The sequence below is a fragment of the Hippopotamus amphibius genome, chromosome 8 (assembly GCF_030028045.1).
Source record: "Hippopotamus amphibius kiboko isolate mHipAmp2 chromosome 8, mHipAmp2.hap2, whole genome shotgun sequence".
NCBI lineage: Eukaryota > Metazoa > Chordata > Mammalia > Artiodactyla > Hippopotamidae > Hippopotamus > Hippopotamus amphibius.
The window spans coordinates 97,164,781-97,179,847 of NC_080193.1; the positions used below are offsets into that span (position 1 = coordinate 97,164,781).

Genomic DNA, 15,067 nt, shown 5'->3' on the forward strand with positions numbered 1-15,067 from the left:
GCACAGAATATCTTTCCATTTCTTTGCATAGTCTTCAGTTTCTTTCAGCCTGTCTTATAGTTTTCAGTGTACATGTTTTTCACCCCCTTGGCTAAATTTATTCCTAGGTGTTTTATTCTTTTTGTTGCAATTATAAATAAGATTTTCTTAATTTCTCTTTCTGTTAGTTCATTGTTAGTGTATAGAAATGCAGCAGATTTTTGTATGTTGATTTTGTATCCTGCAACTGTACTCAATTTGTTTATTAGTTCTAACAGGTTTTCTTGTGGAGTCTTCAGGGTTGTTGTTTTTTTCCTCAGATCTTTATTGGCGTGTAATTGCTTTACAACGTTGTGCCAGTTTCTGCTGCACAACTAAGAGAATCAGCTGTATTTATACATATATCCCCATATCCCCTCCCTCTTTACTCTCCCTCCCAACCCCCATCCCACTCCTCTAGGTCATCATCAAGCACTGAGTTGATCTCCCTTCAGGGGTTTTTATATATAAAATCATATCATCTGCAAATAACATCAGTCTGACTTCTTCCTTTTTAATTTGGATGTCTTTTATTTCTTTTTCTTGCCTGATTGCTCTGGCTAGGACTTCCAATACTATGTTGAATAAAAGTGGTAAGAGCAAGCATCCTTGTCTTGCTCTTGAACTTAGATAGATAGCTTTCAGTTCTTCACTGTTGAGTATGTTAGCTGTGATTATGATGTTGTCATATATGGTCTTTATTATGTTGAGGTATGTTCCTTTTATACTCATTTTACTGAGTGTTTTTATCATAAATGAGTGTTGAATCTTGTCAATTGCTTTTTCTGCATCTATTGAGAAGATCATATGATTTTTATCTTTTATTTTGTTAATGTGGTATATCATGATTGATTTGCAGCTACTGAATCATCCTTAAATCCCTGGAATAAATCTCACTTGATTATAATGTATGATCCTCTTAATATACTATTGTATTCAATTTGCTAATATTTTGTTGAGGATTTTTGCATCTATGTTTATCAGAGATACTGGCCTGGAAGCTTTGTTTTTGTGTGTTGTCCTTGTCTGGTTTTTTTCTCTTTAACCACTGTGCTATCATTGTTTAATAACCTATTCTGATATAGAGTTGCAATTTTCTAATCAGTCTTTCTCCCCTGGCTGCCTTTAAAATTCTTTCTTTGTCATTTATTTTGACAGCTTTAATATAATGGGTTGTGGAGAAGGTCTTTTCACATTGAAGTAATTAGGCATTCTCTTAGCTTCATGGGTTTGTATATCCTGTTCCTTCCTCAGGTTTGGAAAGTTCTCTTCTATTATTTCTTTAAATAAACTTTCTGCTCCCTTCTTCCACTCTTCTCCTTTTGGGATACGCATTAACATAATGCTGCTCTTCCTAATAGAGTTAAATAGTTCTCATAGAATGCCTTCTTTTTTCTAAGATCTTAAGTCTCTCTTCCCTTCTCTCTGTATCATTTCTAGATTTCTATCTTCAAGCTCACTAGTCTCTTTTCCATATCATCTGCTCTATTTCTATGAAGTGCTTTCTTCATCTCATTTATTGAGTCCTTCAGGTCCAGAATTTCTCTTTGGTTCCTTTTTTAGAGTTTCAATCTCTTTGGTAAAATATTCCTTCCGTTCATCAATTTTATTCCTGAGCTTACTGAACTGCCTTTCTGTATTTTCCTTTAGTTCATTGAGTTTCTTTATGAAGGCTATTTTGAATTCTCTATCAGTAAGATTGCAATATCCTGTGACTTTAAGTTTGGCTTTTGAGAACTGTCATTTTCTTTTTGTGATACAGTGTTACCATGGTTCTTCATGAAGCCTGATGAGTTGTTCTTCTGCCAGCACACTCGAAGTAGAGAACACCTTTCTTCTTTAGGTAAAGCTTTTTTTCCCCTTGATTCAAAGGATTCAACAGATTAGTAACTAGAGGCTCCTCTTGTTTTCCAGTAGCAGTGATATAGCACAAGTTTTTGGTCTCTTACCTGAGCTGCTTCTGGTTATATTTGAGAATCCGCATTTTCTACCCTCCACCACCTCTATCAGAGGTGTCATCCATTGCCTTGGTTGTCACTGCTTGTGCCTCTGGAGTCATTAGTGCTTTGCTGCTGCTGGCATCACTACCTGGGATGTTGGGATGGTGGGTATTTCTGCTACATCCAGGGCTCAGGTTTTATAACCCCCCCACCTCGGAGGGATGGCAGGGAGCCAGGGTCGCAGGTGCCTTTGCCATGTCCAGGCTTGTCAGGTTCGTAGGCACTGCCACTGTGGGTAGGAGCAGGCAGGGGGGAGCCAGAGTAATAGGCATCTCCATAACTGGAGGGACAGGGTCATAGGCCCACTGCTACTGCTGCCTGGATCCCTTTGGTTAGGGGCACCACTTTGGCTGGGAGGCTGAAGTTCTGTTCTGCTTTCCCTGATGCTACCAGGTTCTCTGAGGCTGCACATTCAGCTACCATGGCTGGGGGTCCAGGATCACAGGCGCCACTTCTGTTGTTTCCCTGGCTCTGCCTCCTCCATGTGTTTCAGTCCACCCACCTTTAGATGTGTGGAATTCTCTGGCATCCTGCTGTGCTGAGCAGAGCCACCTCTGTTGAGTTCCAGATGTTTTTACTGGTTGTAGATCGAAGGGGAAAGGCAAAGATGCTGATGTCACTCAATCACTATCTTATACCTTCTTTTCAGGAGGAAAAAAAGAGGCAAGACATGAGAGTTGAGGATTTTCATTCATCCTCACCCACTACAACACCTGATTCGTGTCCACAGAATTTTTTTCATAAGACGGTAAGAAGCTACCACTTACCTATCACATGAGTGCTGCTTTCTGAATGGCCAAACATTTCATACTTCATTAATTCCTCTCTCCCTAAGACTATACTTCCTGGCAATACAATGCAACTGGGAGTGAAAATAGTGGGGGGTGATGCTGTGTAACTACTGTGTGAAAGACCAAATGCTAGGAGCTAAAGCTGGCAGAGCTGTGGAAGCAAGCTAGCTGGGTATTGCCATTTGCCAATCCCTATTCCTGGAAAATAAAGATGGGCTTTATTACAAATGGCTTCAGATGGGCTAACCTTAAGTTCCATCCATATTAAAATACCCGGGACCAGGGACTCTGTACTCAAGTCAGTAGACCATACTAAGTAAATACTGCAAACTCCTAGAAACTTGATTAAAGAAGACACACACCAATCAGTCTATCAGTTTGAAAAAAAAAAAAAAACAACCAAGTGGATTATGGCAAGAATTAGGAAAAACTAAAACTAATAGAACTCACTGCCTTAAGATAAGTAAACAAAACACACACAAGCACATGCACACATAGTGATACACACAATAACCGTTGAATAAAATTCCAAAAAATTATTATAAATAATTTAGGAAAGTATAGAATATAGGTCAATTAGAAACTAAATTATTGACTACTTACTATTCTAAGTGTTTTAGGTGAATTGACGCTTAGTCTTCACAACAACTCTATAAGACTGGCATATTATTGTCCGCATTGTACAGATGAGGAACCTGAGTCACAGCTTACACAAATCATGCACTGTCACACAGTCAGCAAGGGGCAGAGCCCCAAAGAGGACCATGCAGCCTGGATGCAGAGCATGGACTCTTAACCACTGCACCAAACTGCCCATAAAATAGAGTTGAGTTAATAGCAGATTGAGATGGAGAAAATTTTTAAGGAGCAGGAAGGATTAACAAAAGACTGGAAAGAATCTAACTTATAACCAAGTTTTAAAATCAATTTTAGAAACACAGAGTCTAAACAGAGCAGAAAAATGGATTTAGCAATTTAGAAGACACCTGAAGAATCTCCCTAAATGGAGGAATAAAGAACAGACTTGTGATGAGGGATAGATGCTTATACGGAGGGCACGGAATTTTCATTTCCAGGTGTCTATCACAAACGACATAAGTAGAGAAAGAAGTCAAAATTTATGTATATGAAAGTCCACTGTTATAAAACTCTCTCTCTTTACACTTACAATTTTCAGCGACGCCTTTAGATACATGATGGGGAGGGTTTGCTTTCTCCCCATTCCTGATTTTTCCTTCCAGGGAAGGTAGCTCAACTGCTGCGCACTTCTGTTCTCCCCACTCCCCCTTACTCTCTCCATCCCTAGAGGAGACGGATTGAAGTATCTGATGAGTGAATGTGAGAAGAATACCGAGTTTGCTTGACTCAGCCCATCCTTCTCTACTTTGGGAGCTTGCAGTAAGGGAACTTTCTCTGCAGCATCTCCAGGCTTAGGAGCCTGCATCTCAGCATCCTGTGCCTGGGTGGGCAGATCCTGCCTAATTACGTATTCCTCAACTGGCCCACTTGGCTAACAGACTGAAGGCCACAGCCTCCAACCCAGACTCCAGCAGCTATAAGAGGATTTTGCTTTGGTTCTCTCTCTCCTCCTTTGTTTCCTCTCTCAACTTGTTTAGAATCTAAGCAGCAAAGAGCGATGTTATGCATCAGCTGCCCTCAGAGATCCTCTGAATACATCACATCTCACCCCATATATTGATTTCTTTTTCAATACCATGAACATAAGAAATGTCTTTGCTTTGTTTATATGGATATCAATTCTAAATACTGAACATAAATATGACAGATAATAAGCTCCTTAATCTATATCAACTATTATAATTTGATTATCTGTATAAATGGTATGAAGACAAAATATGTAGCTCACTTCTTATCAGTCAGAATTCAATTCCTAACTTAGGGGTAAATGCTAGCACTTTAATTTCACTCGAAGTTCTGTATCTGACTGATTTAGAAGAGGAAAGGGATTATGGAGCAGAGATTTTCCTCTGGAGGAAAAAAAAATTATATTTGCAATTCCATCAAAGATTAGGAATGAAGAGAGGAAGGGAGGAAGGAAGAGAGGAAGCAAGGAAAGAAGGAAGGAAGAAAGGAAGGAAGGAAGGAACGGAGGGAGGGAGGGAGGAAGGGGCTCTTTCCCTGTACTTCCTAAAATCCACCAATACTTATAATGCAAACTATAAGCTCTCACAGTTATCAGTTCTCTGTAGGGTTATTTAAAGATCAAAATCTCTGCAATAGTGTTGTCAGATTAACATCAGGCAAGAGACCCCCAAAACGCTTCCCAAAGTGGACATTTTTTGATTCTATGGCTTATTTTGAGGAGTTACCAGAAAATGAATTACTACCTGTAAAAAAAACAAGTACATAAATTCTAATGTCTCAGCAAGTGACTGGCCCTGATTTCCAATTTCAGTTTCTTTAATAAAAGTTTTAGGTTGCTTTAAGACTGAATCTTGGATTTTCTATTTCACCGCTCCCATGGTATAAACATTGCTTAGGTGTATGTACTATAAGAAAAGTAACTCTGGAAGAAATTTCTACCCTCCAAGTATAAAAGATATATCATTAAACAGTCATACATTAAAATTAGCAATTAAATTAGAAATATATTTACATTTTTATTGATGATATTTACTTTTTTTGGTTCCTTAAAAAGTAGTTCTTATTGTACATTACACTTTAGTTCAGCTAAGATGAAGCAACATATTGTACAGAGAAATATTTTCAGAGTTTATGGTCTCTCCAAAGTAATGGATTTATATGAATGGGAGATATGGGCTTGACTCCTATTGAAAGAAGAAAAAGCCCTGGATTTCTGTCATCCTGCTCATGGTCACCAGCTGCTGAAGCACTGATGTTGCTCACCTTAGTTTAACACTGTTTATGGTTGTTCCAATTTTAATGTAACACTTTAATTCCTGTATCTTTCTTTGGAAGCCTGCATCAAGAAAATGACCTCTCATATAGAAATCTGAGGACCTTCAAAATATCATAACTGATGTCAGAGTCAATCAGATAGAATTATGTACTTACAAGTGAATAGGTAATTGCTGTCTTATCAGATGCCCATAACTCCACACTAGTTCATTTAATCCCTGTTCTAGACCTTTCCTTCTGGGAAGGCAGCTCAATTGATGTGCATGTCTGTTCTCCCCAGTGCCCCCTTACTGTCTCCATCCCTGAAGGGGATGGACTGAAGTATCTGATGAGTGAAAGTGGGAAGAATACTGAGTTTGCTTGAGTCAGCCCATCCTCTACCTCGGGAGCTGGTGGTAAGCAGACTTCCTCTGCAGCATCTCCAGGGTTAGGAGCATCCTGCACCTGGGGCAGCATCCCCATAAGGCCAAAACCCAAATCTAAACAGATCACTATCCTGCTTAAAATCTTTCAATGTCTCACCATAATTTTAAGGAAAATTCCAATGTCCTTTAGCACAGACTACAAGGCCAATCATGATTCAACTCCCATCCACTCTCCAGTCTGATCTCCTGCATTTTCCACAGATGTACCCATCCTTCTAGCCACAGAAAACATGACCTGTCCATTTATACTTTTAAAGCTCCTGGTCACATGAAACATAACTAGCCTCACACAACCATGTGGACACTCACTGATTACACTGCTCAGGCCTTTTGCAGTAACTCCAAATTTCACTGTCAAAGGAATTTGTCTAGTTCAGCATTTTCCAAATGGCTTAGGGTACCACCACCATGATTTTGGCCATATCAATATTATTAATCTACTATTATTTACTTAATACCTTACTTCAAACAATCCGCTTTTATTAAATTATTAAAATCTAAATTTCATATCATTACCATAAATGGAAAACCAGTAGAAGCTGATATAAGCAGGAGGCAACTGTAAAAATAAATACAGTGGAAACGAGTCATATGAAATTTTATCTAGACTGAGTTGCCTGACCCCACCCCACCCCCCAAAGGAAGACACCGCAAATATTAGAAGAGTGTTAAAGACCAGTTTCCAAAGGAGACCTTCTCCGAGATGGGTTCAGAAGGGTTGGAGAGGGACCAATATTCTCAATATATGACTCGCTGTTATTTAATTACCTTGCGTGCACTACCTAAATCAATCCTCTCATGCACCAGGGTGTGTGCCCTCACCTTGGCAAACACTGGCCGAGCTTAAATTCAGTTACCACAAACAAGGAAAACTGTGGGCTCAGAAACCACGCTGCCTGAATCTGTCTCCGGCTTCAGCAATTTCTAAGTGTATAAACCTAAGCTAGTTATATAACTGCTCTTGGATTCAAATTAAGAATAATGAAAATACCAATCTCAAAATTGAGGATTAAGAAGAAAACGTTTTGCGATAAAACCTGAAGCAAAAATGCACCCAAAAATATTCATTTATTAAATGATAAATAGAAAGCATGATGTTTAACTCTGTCAAGGGAGAAAAGACTTTCTGATAAAAATGAAATTGAGCAGAGACTAGAAAGACCATTTGATCACATATCAGAGGATGATGAGTGAAAGGATGGAGGGCTGAAGCTGACTAATACAGGATGAAGGAAACAAGTAAAGACAAATACCACAGAGCTACTGTTTTTCTTTTCCCTAAACTGTTAATCCAAGATCTCAGATTTCTGTTAGGACCAAACCTCTCTCTGCCCCATATTATTGGCATCTTCAAGGCCATCTTGTAAATGTTCATGAGCAAGTCTGATCAATTTTACAATCTGCATTTTTACGTCTGTGGTTTTACTTCTCTTCAACTATTACAGTCTCTCCTGGTTGGCACCAATGAAAACGTAGGTTCTCGTGTCTCAGGCGGCAGTGTCCTGCTTGGTCCTGATTTATCACAGCTGCCAACTTCACCTTCACCACTTCTAATCCGTGTTGCCCTGACTGTGGCTTCTCCTGCTCTACGGGCCAGGCATACTGTTCCTTCCAATGCTGCTCTGAGAGGCTCAAGACTAAAACAAAACAATGCTTCATGTCCTGTTGTCAATTAGGAAATATTTCTTTCACATTGTAATGCTATATACAAGAACTTAAAATTATCTTCAAATCAACATCAAGATGTTGCAGGTGAATGACTAATTATATTTAGAGACATTTGTTTTCAGAACAAAATTAATGTTTTCAAATGACCCTAATTCTCATAAACATAATTTTACCACATACGAACAAAACACAGAAAACCACAATGCTACAATTTTAGATTCAACAACTCCAAAATCAAGTGGTTCCTTCCAAATTTTTACTAAAGTCTGTGGTTATCTCTAAAATTCAATTCTTTTGATATGACTTCTTCAAGTTAGAACCTATGAATACTCACCCATACTATGTGCAATGCAAGACTTTCTTGTTTCTTACAAACCTTTTATCCTAAAGTTAACATATAAAAAATTATAAATTGAAAAGACAGCCACAAAATTGAAAAGATTATTTTCCCACAACTTCAAGAAAAAATTTTGACATGCTTTGGAATATAAGTGAAAAGAGCATGATCCAAAACTGCAGGTTACAGTCCTTGTTTTGTCACACTAGCTATATGACCTTTATCTGTGTGGGCTTTAGTTTCCTTCTCTAGCAAATAAAAAGGTTGCATTAAATGGACTCAAAAGTTCTGTAATTCTACTGGCTTTCTGCTCTTATTTCACTTCTTCCCTCTTACCCGTTCCCCAGAATATTTACTCTGTATGCATGTTTTGTTTTTTCAGCAAGTGTTTACTGAGTGGCCACTCTGTGCCAGGAAAATTGCTAGGCATTAGAATATAGAAGTGGAGAAAAATATGGTTCTTATTCATGTAAACCTTACAGTTTAGTGGGCAAGATGGACATTCAACAATCAGAAGCATTATACTTGATGATGATCTTGAGAAGGAAAAACCTCACTGTGCTCTGCAGGTTATAATAGGTGACCTAATTTAGACTGGGGGCAACAAGGAAGCCATAATGAAGAAGTGACATCTAAAGTGAGAAGTAGAAGGAAGCATATCCCAGCCCTCCAGGGGTACAGTGCAAAATGAAGAATAGTCCTGAGAGGGGCAGACATGGACAAGTTCAAGGAACTCAAAAGGAAACAACAAGGCTAAAGCAGAGAACAGAAAGGGGTGCAGGCATGAGTGACAGAGTCTTCTCTGGATTATCAGGGATGTTGGTTTTTATTATAAGTGCAGGAAGCTCACTAGGAAGGGACGTTGACCCTGAAGTTAGAATCCGAGCTCCACCACTTACTAGCTGAGTGACCTTGGGCAGTTTCCTCATTTAGAGTTATTGGGAGGATTAGATCAATCAACGTAAATAAAGTGTTTAAAACAGTGCCCAGTGGTGGTGAGCACTTTGCTATGTATGTTGTTATTATTAGCAACGTCCTTCCTGGCTTCAGGACACAGAAGAGCTCAGAGGGAGGAGCACCACACTCCAGGTGCTGAGACCGGAGCTCCAGGTGCATCTCTTCCCATACAGACTGTTTCTACAGTAAAATAAGGAAACTTTAAAAGGAATTGAGATAACCCAAATTGTAATAAAGAAACCAAAAGGCAAACTTCAAGTGAACAGAAAGGTGCTCTTGAATCTCTTCTCTGATTTTTGAGATTAAATGGATATTGTAATGTTGGAAAAATATTTAAGAATTCATGCTTTGTGGTGGTCATAATTTTAGTTCTAGAAGACGAGAATGGCACCCACCTAAGTTTCTTTCAAAATTTATTGAGAGTACCATCATTTCTGGTTCTCTTTCACCAACAGTGAATCTTTCAGAATCTCTATAATCACCAAACTTTACTGTTTCACACTGCAATTTAGAAACCTCAGCAAATAAATTTCTCATCCATGTTGGTGATGTGAGTAACTAAAATCTGTAAACAAACAGCAAAGCTTTGGATAAAAATCAACTATTTCAATGGAAAATGTCCTCTGATTTACTTTTTGCTCCACTGTTCTTTGCTTCAATTCCTAACAATTTTATAAGAATCCCTTGGATTTTAATAAGCCCTTCCTTTTCATCAAATGAATACTCAAATTTAATGTTCTTGAATTTGCCTACATTTTTACAATATTTAATTATCCCTTCTTTATCAATTCCAGTACAAGACACTGAAGACACAAAAAAGTATTAAGACATGGGTTATCCCTTTAAAAAGATGGTAGTAAGAGATGGAGTAGCAAACATAATAGGGGAGGAACATAGAGAAAGGAAAGTTAAAGGCTTGGAAGTGCAGATAAGGATAGAATATCAGTGGATAAAAGGGAAATCAGAGTAGTAAACACCAGTTAATTTATAAAGTTAATTATCTTCTTTAAGTTTATCAACAATCTCTCAGGGATATGGTTTATCACTATAGTAATACAGTAGCACTTCATTAAAATTAATATGATAAGAGTTTCTAAACTGAAGTCATTCATTCATTTATCCACAATCCATTTTTTAAATTTTATTGAAGTATAGTTGATTTACAGTGTTGTGTTAATTTCTGCTGTACAGAAAAGTGACTCAGTTATACACATAAGTTCTTTATCATATTCTTACCCATTATGATTTATCATAAGATGTTGAATATAGTTCCCTGTGCTCTACAGTAGCACCTTGTTGTTTATCCATCTTATATACAATAGTTTGCTTCTGTTAATCCCAAATTCCCAATCTTTCTCACTCCCACCTCCCTCCCCCTTGGCGACCACAAGTCTGTTCTTTATATCTGTGAATCTGCTTTTGTTCTGCAGATAGGTTCATTTCCACAATCCATTTTTGAGCTTCCCCTAAGACTTAGAATTGGGTCTAATTTGATAACAAGCTGTTGTAGCAAGGGTACAAATTGGCTTCTCTAAAAGTTCTGTACTTTATTTCCCCTCTAAATATTGACATCAATGGGCTTCTGAAATGAACATTCCTTTTTGATCTCTTCTATCTTGCTTTCTGCATTTTTCCTATGAGATAAATAAGCTTTTATCTGACTGTTTGGATAGATCTTACAAAACTACAACCACTATGGAAAACAGTATGGAGGTTCCTTAAAAAACTAAAAATAGATCTACCATATGACCCAGCAATCCCACTACTGGACATATACCCAGAGAAAACCATAATCCAAAAAGAAACATGTACCACAATGTTCATTGCAGCACTATTCACAACAGCCAGGACATGGAAGCAACTGAAATGCCCATCAACTGATGAATGGATAGAGAAGATGTGGCACATATATACAATGGAATATTACTCAGCCATAAAAAGGAATGAAATTGAGTTATTTGTAGTGAGGTGGATGGACCTAGAGACTGTCATACAGAGTGAAGTAAGCCAGAAAGAGAAAACAAATACTATATGCTAACTCATATATATGGAATCTACGAAAATGATACTGATGAACCCAGTGACAGGGCAAGAATAAAGATGCAGATGTAGAGAACGGACTTGAGGACACGGGGTGGGGGGCGAAGGGGAAGCTGCGACGAAGTGAGAGAGTAGCATGGATATACATACACTACCAAATGCAAAATAGATAGCTAGTGGGAAGCTGCTGCATAACACAGGAGATCAATTCGATGATTGGTGATGATTTAGAGGCATGGGATAGGGAGGGTGGGAAGGAGTCACAGGAGGGAGGGGATATGGGGATATATGTATAAATACAGCTGATTCACTTTGTTGTACAGCAAAAACTGGCACAACAGTGTAAAGCAATTATATTCCAATAAAGAGCTTAAAAAAAAGTTTACAAATAACAGTGCTGGAGGGGATATGGAGAAAAGGGAACCTTCCTACGCCACTGGTGTGAATGTAAGTTGGTTCAGGCACTATGGAAAACAGTATGGAGTTAGTAGGTGCAAACTATACACTTAGAATGGATGGACAACAAGGTCCTACTGTATAGCACAGGGAACTATATTCAATGTCCTGGGATAAACCACAATGGAAAAGGATATAAAAAGAATATGTATACACACACACACACATACACACACACACGTATAACTGAGTCACTTTGCTATACAGCAAAAATTAACACAACATTCATTGTAAATCAACTATATTTCAGTAAAAAATAAAGTAAAAATAAATAAAAACAATAAAAATTTTAAAACTAAAAAAAAAAAAAACCCACAATCACATTAATAGCTATCCTTCTGAATCCATCAGGCCAACATGCTGACACACTGGGTGACACCTTGTCCAAAAGAAAACAAAGTGAGAAAAGTAAGAAACTGGAGAACAAAGAAAGAAAAAACACTGGTTAAAAATCAGGCTGCTACTATTTACAACAGCCAAGACATGGAAGCAACCTAAATGTTCATCAGCAGATAAATAGATAAAGAAGATGTGTGTGGGGTGTCTGTGTGTGTGTGTGTGTGTGTGTGTGTGTGTGTGTGTGTGTGTGTAATGGAATATTACTCAGCCGTAAAAAAGAATGAAATAATGCCATTTGCAGCAGCAGTATGGACCTAGAGATTATCATACTAAGTGAAGTAAATCAGACAAAGACAAATATCACATGATATCACTTATATGTGGAATCTAAAAAAATGATACAAGGGACTTCCCTGGTGGCACAGTGGTTAAGAATCCATGGGCCAAAGCAGGGGACATAGGTTTGATCCCTGGGCCAGGAAGATCCCACATGCCATGCAGCAACTAAGCCCGTGTACCACAACTGCTGAGTCTGTGCTCTAGAGCCCACGAGCCACAACTACTGAGCCTGTGTGCCACAGCTACTGAAGCCCACACACTCAGAGCCCATGCTCCACAAAAGAAGCCACCACAATGAGAAACCCATGCACCACAATGAAGAGTAGCCCCCGCTCGCTGCAACTAGAGAAAGCCCGTGTGCAGCAACAAAGACCCAACACAGCCAATAAATAAATTAATTTTAAAAAATTATTTTTAATTTTTTAAAAATTTTTAAAAAATGATACAAATGAAAATACTTACAAAACAGAAATAGACTCACAAACATGGAAAACAAACTTACGGTTACCAAAAGGGAAAGGTGGGAGGGCATAAATTATGAGTTTGGGATTAACATATACGCACTACTATATATATAATAGACAAATAACAAGGACCTACTGTATAGCACAGGGAACTATACTCAATATCTTGCAATAAACTCTAATGGAAAAGAATCTGAAAAAGAATAGATATTGGGCTGGCCAAAAAGTTCATTCGGGTTTTCTGTAACATTGTTCAGAAAAACCCAAACGAACTTTTTGGCCAACCCAATAGATATAGATAGATAGATAGATAGATAGATAGATAGATAGATAGATAGATAGATATGTAGAACTGAATCACTTTGCTGTATACCTGAAATTAACACAACATTGTAAATCAACTATACGTCAATTTAAAAAAATAGAAAAAAAATCAGGCTGATAAATCACTTTCAAATGATTTAACATTTAATATTGGGACATCAGTCCTTTTTTAAAGATGTTTATAATCTTGTGTTAATTCATGAAAACCAGGAAAACACAAGGTAGTATAATTTCTTCATCAAACCACAGAGAAGCTAATGTCATAAACCTTCAGGGAAGGTTAAGAGCAAACCTTTTTTTTCTTTTTTTTAATTTTTATTTTATATTGGAGCATAGTTGATTAACAATGTTGTATTAGTTTCAGGTGTAGAGCAAAGTGATTCAGTTATACATATACACATGCCTATTTTTCAAATTATTTTCCCATTTAGGTTATTACAGAATATTGAGTATTTCGGTGAGTTTTGTTAGACACAAAGAAGCATGTAATTTTGTTTTCTTCTGTAACACAGATGTAATATACACAGGCAGATAAGTCCCATGCAATATGATTGCCAAATCTAGCTCTGTTTGGACTAGAGAGTGCAAAAGAGTATGGAATCCTCTTAACTCCTTGGGAAAAGTATGTCAAATAAAAGCTTTAGGCAATGCTTTATAATAAATCACACTACCATTTTTCGCTCTCGTAATTCCTCTGTTCTCGTGCTATTCCATCCTTGCCCCCTCCTCCTGACCTATTACCAAGTGATCAGAACATTATAAAATAATAGCTGAAAGGCGAAAAAGTTTAAGGACCTCCCAACTCCTTGAACCTGTAAATGATCACAGATATTTTGAAGTCCCGGAATTTTCCCTTCGTGTTCACAGATGAAAGGGCGGGTATGTGCTTTCTTCATGGATCTCAGTGTCAGCCACGAATAAGGGTCTGATCCCCAACCCAGACTTCCCCAACAGATGTTGCTGCAATGTGAGGTTTCCTGAACCTTTGTAAACAAAGTGACAAACTTCCTCTTGGTTTTAGCAGTAGTTTAAGTATGCATCTTTCTTTCTTCCTTTAAACTATACAGATTTTTAAACTTACCCCTATAGCTGCTAAGATTGGGGCTTGATAAATCCACTTGAAGTCTCCAGCACTAAGTTCCCAGCATCTGAGACATGAAAAAGAACTTCCATGAAAAAAAATCCGCAAAGCAAATAAGCAGTGACAATTAAGGAGCATTTTAAGTATCACCAAAAACTCCAGACCAAGGCTTTTGATTAAGAAACAAGTAGGAAAAAAAAAAAAAAAGTATAAGTCCTGGTTTCCATACTATCAGCTACCCCTTGGGGATAAGTAAAGTATTATAAATAGTGATGTATTATTTTTATAACAAAAGTCAAAACTATGTTTCCAGAGCCGCAATAAAGTTAGTCTTCTAAATATGGTACCATTGATTCTTTATTTTTATTGTCGCTGGAATGAGCCATAACAATTAAACCTTGTTGACAGAGAAAGTTCTCTCACTTTCAGAATTTACTCCATTGGTTGTAGAACACTGACAATACATTCTTATCCACAGAAATGCAATAAGGCAAATGATTCTTGTTGATAGGAATGTAGAAGAAAATTAAATGCAAATGATTCTTGTCCATAGAAAGGAAAATTAGCTGTGTTTGGTGGAATGTAATTGATTAGTGATCTGTGAATAGTGACCTGTTTTTACATTTATATGTAAAATTATTTCAGTGTACATATTACTAAATATAAACATGTAATTCTTTTATTTCTCCTTTGAACCAGTTATAACATCTTACTGATTTCCTCACTAATTAGTGAGTTAAAAAATCTTGACAGGTGCTTATTTTATATTTGCATAAGATTATGATTTTATATTCTATTTTAAAAAGTTAGTTTTTAGCAGCACTTATAAAAACACTACATAATTTATCTATTTGTTATATTTATTTTCTGCTTCCTACCCACTCCAACTAGAATTCAGGTTTACCTAGGCAGGGATCATTGTTGATTTTGTTTTCTGTTGTAAGTGCC

The 15,067-nt window shown here is 37.4% G+C and overlaps 1 protein-coding gene across 1 annotated transcript in view; it reads right to left on the reverse strand.

Annotated features, from left to right (window-relative positions):
• The window catches only part of PTH2R (parathyroid hormone 2 receptor), a 98,060-nt gene that overhangs the window by 9,577 nt on the left and 73,416 nt on the right, over positions 1-15,067 (reverse strand). The window contains exon 9 of the mRNA XM_057746050.1: positions 14,120-14,186. Coding sequence (XP_057602033.1) covers positions 14,120-14,186 — 67 coding nt within the window. The remainder of the gene's footprint in view (positions 1-14,119; positions 14,187-15,067) is intronic.